This window comes from Antrostomus carolinensis, unplaced genomic scaffold (genome assembly GCF_000700745.2).
Source record: "Antrostomus carolinensis isolate BGI_N321 unplaced genomic scaffold, ASM70074v2 scaffold31052, whole genome shotgun sequence".
Taxonomy (NCBI): Eukaryota; Metazoa; Chordata; class Aves; order Caprimulgiformes; family Caprimulgidae; genus Antrostomus; species Antrostomus carolinensis.
Genome location: NW_010298187.1, coordinates 1 through 5,995, shown reverse-complemented (window position 1 = coordinate 5,995; position 5,995 = coordinate 1). Strand labels below are relative to the sequence as shown.

Below are 5,995 nucleotides of genomic sequence, written 5' to 3'. Positions count from 1 at the left end.
TCCTCTGGATGCTGCAGTGGAGGATCCAGTGGTGGGTCTTCAGGAACAAAGATCATAATTGGAGGTGGAAGTAGTGGAGGATCCTCAGGCTATGGCATGGGAGGAGGATCCGGTGGTGGGTCTTCAGGATCAAAGAGCATCATTGGAGGTGGAAGCAGTGGAGGATCATCCGGATGCTGCAGTGGAGGATCCAGCTATGGCATGGGGGGAGGATACAGTGGTGGCAGTGGGGGATCAGGCCAGAAGATCATTGTGAGCTCAGGTGGTGGAGGAGGTGGTTCATCTGGATGCTGCAGTGGAGGATCCAGTGGTGGGTCTTCAGGAGGCAAGATCATAATTGGAGGTGGAAGTAGTGGGGGATCCTCTGGATGCTGCAGTGGAGGATCCAGTGGTGGTTCCTCAGGCCACAAAATCATCATCAGCTCTGGAGGTGGCAGCGGAGGATCCCACCAGTCTATGCAGCAGAAATGCCCTATTGTCATTCCCCACATCGAGTCCCACCAGACCAAGCAGGTCTGTCACTGGCCCCCCAGCCACCAGAAGTAGGAGCCACACACAGCCCAGGCACCCAGCAAGAAGAGCCTCAGCCATGTCACCTTTTTCCCTCCTGACCCAGCTCTGTTTGCTTGTTTCTTCCCATGGTGTCATCTCTTCCCTTGATGCTACATCCCTGTGGTGAGAACTCCAGGATTGTGTCCTGATGAAGATGTTGGGATGCCTTTGACAAGGCTCCACTGCTTTTCCAAAGAGCACTTTTCATATCTAATAAATTGAATAATATCTCAAAGCTACTTTTTTGTGTAACTTGGTTTGTTCTTGTATTCTCTACCAACGTTTGATGGTCTAGAAGTCCAACTGATGAGATGTTTCACTCTTATCTGTAAAGATGATGGGTTCAATAGTGCATTGCTTCAGATGCAGCTCTAAAGCCACCCAGTTTATAGCCCCAGAGAGTTTGTACCTTCATTTTCCCCCTGAGCTCCATGATGGAGCAACAGCACAGCCCAAAACATCAAGCACTCAACATCCCTTTGACATCTGAGCATGGTGCACCCATCCCAGCTCATGGCTCTAAGTTCTCTGAGGTACCAACACCCAATAACCATGTTTGTGGAGAAATTAAATGCTGTTGGGAGATATGACCAAGTCCATCAGGCTCAGTCCTGAAGAGCAGAGATTGGGATTGACTCTGAACAGCAGTTGTGGCTGCTTGGGATGGCCAATAGCACCATGACAATGTCGATGTCCCTGCCATCTTTCCACTTCTCTCCCAGCTTTGCAAACCTCACAGCATCTCTACCCAGAAGGTCAACATCACATGCTGAGTCAACTAAATCAACCCTGCTCCAGGCAGAAGGAAATAAAACCAGCAGCAAGTCCCTCAGGCAGTTCAACAACCTCCAAATCACACCTCCAGGCCTTAACCCCTCCTCACCCAACCTTTTGAAGTCTGGGCAGCACCACCACCCTTGTGCGTTGCTTTCTGCCCAGTAGATGTGGCCTTTTGTCAAAGCTGGGACTCATTGTCCCCAGGACAAAATTGTTCAGACTTAGTCCAACCTGCAAGAGCCATGCTGCGAGGTTGAGCTGGAGCACCAGAGGCTTCAGCATGGACATCATGATGGGCAGCACTACCAGCATGGTCACAGCACGTGTCCCCTGCAGCTCTCTGGATCTGTCTCCTTGAAGTCCCTAGTGCTTGATGGTCTTTCCAAACCAGAGGAAGGACTCAGCATTGGACAATGCAGAAGGAAGGCACAAACCTTCATTAGAGGAGGAACCCAACCACAGTGAGTTGAAGTTCACACCTTCCCAGTGGGACATTCACACCTTCCCAGTTCTCTCCAGGGCCCCTAAGCTTTCTCAGAGCATCTCTAGACCCTCGTGAAATACCCAAACCAAGTGCTTCACTTCTGATCAGCTTTTGGTTTAGATGCAATTATCTTCCTCGGAAAATCTCACACTGGAGCCACCAGTGAGATGCTGGAATGATCAACACGTTGTGTGGCCACCAGATGCTTTCTGAGAGTTTATCTTCCCCTCTCCTGGGTACCTGCTGATCATATCCACCCTTGGGATGATGCCCCAAGCCATGAGCGCTGCCACACTGCTGACCCACAACGTCCCTTCCCCTTCCCTGAGCAGGACTTGGTCACCACCACCCTCTGTCCCACACTCACTAATCTTCTTGCTCAGCATTTCCCTACACCCACCTTCCCATCCACCTCCATGATCTTCCCAAGCGTTGCCACCTTACTTGGGGCCAAAGTGATCCTTCACAGCTCACAAGGTAGGAGCACAGGAATCAGCTCATTAGCAGCAGAAGTAGCAATTACTGCCACGTGCGACGCAACGAGCAGCGGGAAGGAACGTTATCGATCAAACATCATGAGTCAAAGCCAACCCTGAAATCAGAAGTGGATTGGTAAATAAATCTCTGCCATTCCTTGGGCTGTTCTCACTTCCCATATATGCTAAACACCCTATAAAAGTTCTCGTCTCTTCAAGCTCCTCATCCAGTTGACTTTGATCTCCTAAATGTGTTTCCAATGGATGAAGAAGGTAAGTCTGCTCTTTTCTGGGACTTTATGATTCCATATTCATGGCAGATAGCTTCATCTGAGACACGTACTCGCAGCAGTACCCACTCTGCCCAAGTATCCCTAGCAAAGTTCTTGGGATCTCTACAGTTTCTTTATCTTCAGATCACTGGGAAGCAAGGTGAAGTCAGGTCATCAGACTGGGAACCACTGGGATGAGCAGGAAAACCCAGATGAGATGATGGTGGGACCAGAACGTGGTGACTGCACAGTCTTTGCAGTTTTAAAGGTTTTCACAACGTGTGGGACATATTTTTGGTATTATGGGAGGAGGATCCAGTGGTGGGTCTTCAGGATCAAAGAGCATAGTTGGAGGTGGAGGTAGTGGAGGTAGTGAAGCTTATGCTGCACTTCATGATGGTTCCACAACTCCATGGCTGTGTCAATTGCTTATTGTAAAAAGCCTCTGGTGATTCTACTCAACGACCTCTTGCGTGGTAATTTTGACCCACCACTCTTGCAGCAGCTTAAAAACAGAAGCAAGGTTAATCCTCATTATTTTTACAGCTCTGTGGTCATGGTGGTGAAGATGAGTGGAGAAAACTGGAAGTTATTAAATGATAAAAGAATGTATTTCAGATTTTGATTTTCTGGAAGTACACCCTGAAGATAAGAAAGAGAAAAATTATCCCAGCAAGAGTCAAAATATTCTTACATTTGAAGAAGAGCTGGGCACTCTGTTTTGAAGCTTGATGTTGTCTTTCTGACCACACCACCTGTGACCTCCCCACCTGCCATGGTGTAAAAATGAAGCAAAACTGTTCAGCTTTTATTTCTTTCTTTTCCTTCTTTCAGATCTCTCAATATCTCCGACGGAGATGTGCCCGGCGGAACCGGGGTTACGGCAATGAGAGATCACACCACAGACGATTCAACAGCAGCAGGAGCTCCTCAAGCCTCCGTGGACATGGCTCCTTCCACTGTGCTGGAGAAGGTTCAATCGTCTACAGTCGGAGATCTTCATCTGGCCAACCCATGCCAATGTCACCCCCCTACAGCATTGATGGAGGGTACAGAGGTGACAGGGATGGACCTGTTGTAATAACCAGCGGTGACAACGAAGGGACATCTGGCTGGGGGGACATTGGAGGGGGGACAGTCCCAGCTTATGGTATTGGGGGGGGAATAGGGAGCAGCGGTGAGGATTTGGGTCATAACATCATTGGTAGCTCAGGATCCAGTTGTCACAGTGGGAAACCGGTTGTCACTTTGGGAGGAGGTTCTGGATACGGATACCATGGTGGACAGTCAGGCTATGGCAAAACCTCTCCAGCCATGCAGCAGAAATGCCCTGTGGTCATTCCCAAAATCGAACCCCAACAGAGCAAGAAGACCAACCACTGGCCCCTCAGCCAGAAGAAGTGACTGACCCAACAGCTGGCCCTGTTCAAGCAGAAGTCCCCTGGGTGTGCCACAACGTGGTTTTTCCCTGACCGTGTCATTACGATCAGGGAATTTCGCGTTCCTCACGTCGGGCTGTTCCCACTGCTGGGAAAAGTGATTTGTGCTTTGGTGACGGGAAAAGATTCTTCTGTCCATCTCCTTTTGCTCGTGGGTTGAAAAATAAAACTTCACAGTTTGTGGGAAATTCCAGTATCTGAATGGCTTCTCTAATTTCTTGCCCCTTCACTCCAAATACAGCTAGCTACTCAAGAAGTCTTCTTCCCAACACAACATTTATCTTCACAGGATCACACAATCTTCCAATCACACAATATCTGCCAATATTTTTCGTATATATTTTACAACCACAATCAAATGTAATATTTATTTTAACAGAATTAAAAGCCATCGCTTTCAACAGCAAGAGAAGGTTCTTAATTTTTCTCTTGCCAAAATCAGAGCTTCCTCCATCCCATTCCCACCAAATGGAGATGCTGTGTCCTACTGAATCCTGGTTGGAAAAGACCTTTGAGATCGAGCTCAACTGTACCTGTCCACCACTAAACCATATCTCTGAGCAACTCATCTACCCATCTTTTAAAGACCTCCAGGGATGGTGATTCAACCACCTCCTTAGGTAGCCCCTGAGACCCTCAGCATGGGTAGGCAGGTGAGACTCTGCGAGCTACATTAAGGAGATATGCAAAACTCCCAGGTGATTTCCGACTGATTATTATTTACAACGTGACCTTAGGAGTTCAAGGTTGTTTACTTGGAAACAATTACACACCAGGATCCCATCCCAAGGAGATTGCAGGTGATGTTGTAAGCCAGAGAGCACGTAAACCTTGGGCTTGCACCAGTGGCATGAGGCAACTCAAACAAGCTCGTTGGCTTCTTCGCCCTAACCTGCTTCATGACATTTTTTGATAGGATCAGGCCTTAAATTAAGCACAAGGAGAAGATGGTTCCTCTGTTCTGGGCTGATGGGACAGAGCAAGGGAGGTTTGAACATCCAGTGTTGGTTGTTATGTGGTATGTTCCAAAATTGTGGTGTTTTGGGACTGTACTATGAGAGTTTTTTTACTTCTCCAAATATTGGTAATGAAGGAAAAAATGGTAATGAAGGAAAAAATGGTAGTGAAGGAAAAAACCACCCATAGATCTATTTGAAAGGGAGACAAAAGGGGTCGGTCTATTCAACCAAGGAACAAGGGACAGGACAAGAGGAAATGGCCTCAAGTTGCACGAAGGGCAGTTGGGATGGGATGTGAGGAAGAATTTCTTTGCTGAAAGGGTTCTGAGGCATTGGAAGGGGTTGCCCAGGGCAGTGGTGGAGTCCCCATCCCTGGAGGGATTGAAGAGTCGTGTAGACACAGTGCTGAGGGACATGGGTTAGTCATAGGGGACTGGTCAGTGTTGAGTTCATGGTTGGACTCGATGAGCTTCAAGATCTTTTGCAATCCAGGCCATTCTGGGATTCTACAAAATTACTTTGTAAAATATTTTTTATCATTGTTGCTTTCACCCATCTCTGGGGGTTTTGACATTTTCAGCTCAATAAAAATCCAGAAGAAGTCACCCTGCTCTTTGTGAAACACCACAGCTCACAAAAACCAAATGCTTTGAGCTCTGACCCCGTGTTCGGCGCCACGACAGGTATCTTTCATCTTCTAAAATGTTGTAAGACTGTGGTGCAGGGAATATTACACAAGGGTTTTTGCCCCCAGCCATATTAAATTCCATTCTAAAATTAGACAGTGTTATCATTTATTTGAGTCTGTTTCTATTTCTAAAACCCACCATTCATTGTTGATTTTTGGTGTTTTCCCCTATTTCATCTGAGAGCATCAAAAATAGCAAAAGAACTCAGAAATCTCAAAAAAACTTCCCGAAAACTGATGAGAGAGTCAGGAGTATTCAAAAAACTCTTGGCTATTCAACCAACTTGCCCAAAAATTGTACCAAAATTCCAGTCCTTCCTAAAAAAAATAAATAAAATAAAATAAAAT

At 47.0% G+C, this 5,995-nt stretch overlaps 2 protein-coding genes across 2 annotated transcripts in view; both read left to right on the top strand.

The window, feature by feature from the left end:
* LOC114818304 (keratin, type I cytoskeletal 9-like) overlaps nt 1-546 on the top strand; it is a 1,942-nt gene extending 1,396 nt beyond the window's left edge. The window contains 1 exon segment of the mRNA XM_029083589.1: nt 80-546. Coding sequence (XP_028939422.1) covers nt 80-546 — 467 coding nt within the window.
* Nucleotides 547-2,553: 2,007 nt separating this feature from the next.
* Nucleotides 2,554-3,965, top strand: LOC104520636 (keratin, type I cytoskeletal 9-like). Its single transcript, XM_010162375.1, has 2 exons — nt 2,554-2,562; nt 3,396-3,965. Exons 1-2 carry the CDS (start codon nt 2,554-2,556, stop codon nt 3,963-3,965), a joined length of 579 nt encoding a protein of 192 aa, XP_010160677.1.
* Nucleotides 3,966-5,995: the final 2,030 nt, after the last annotated feature.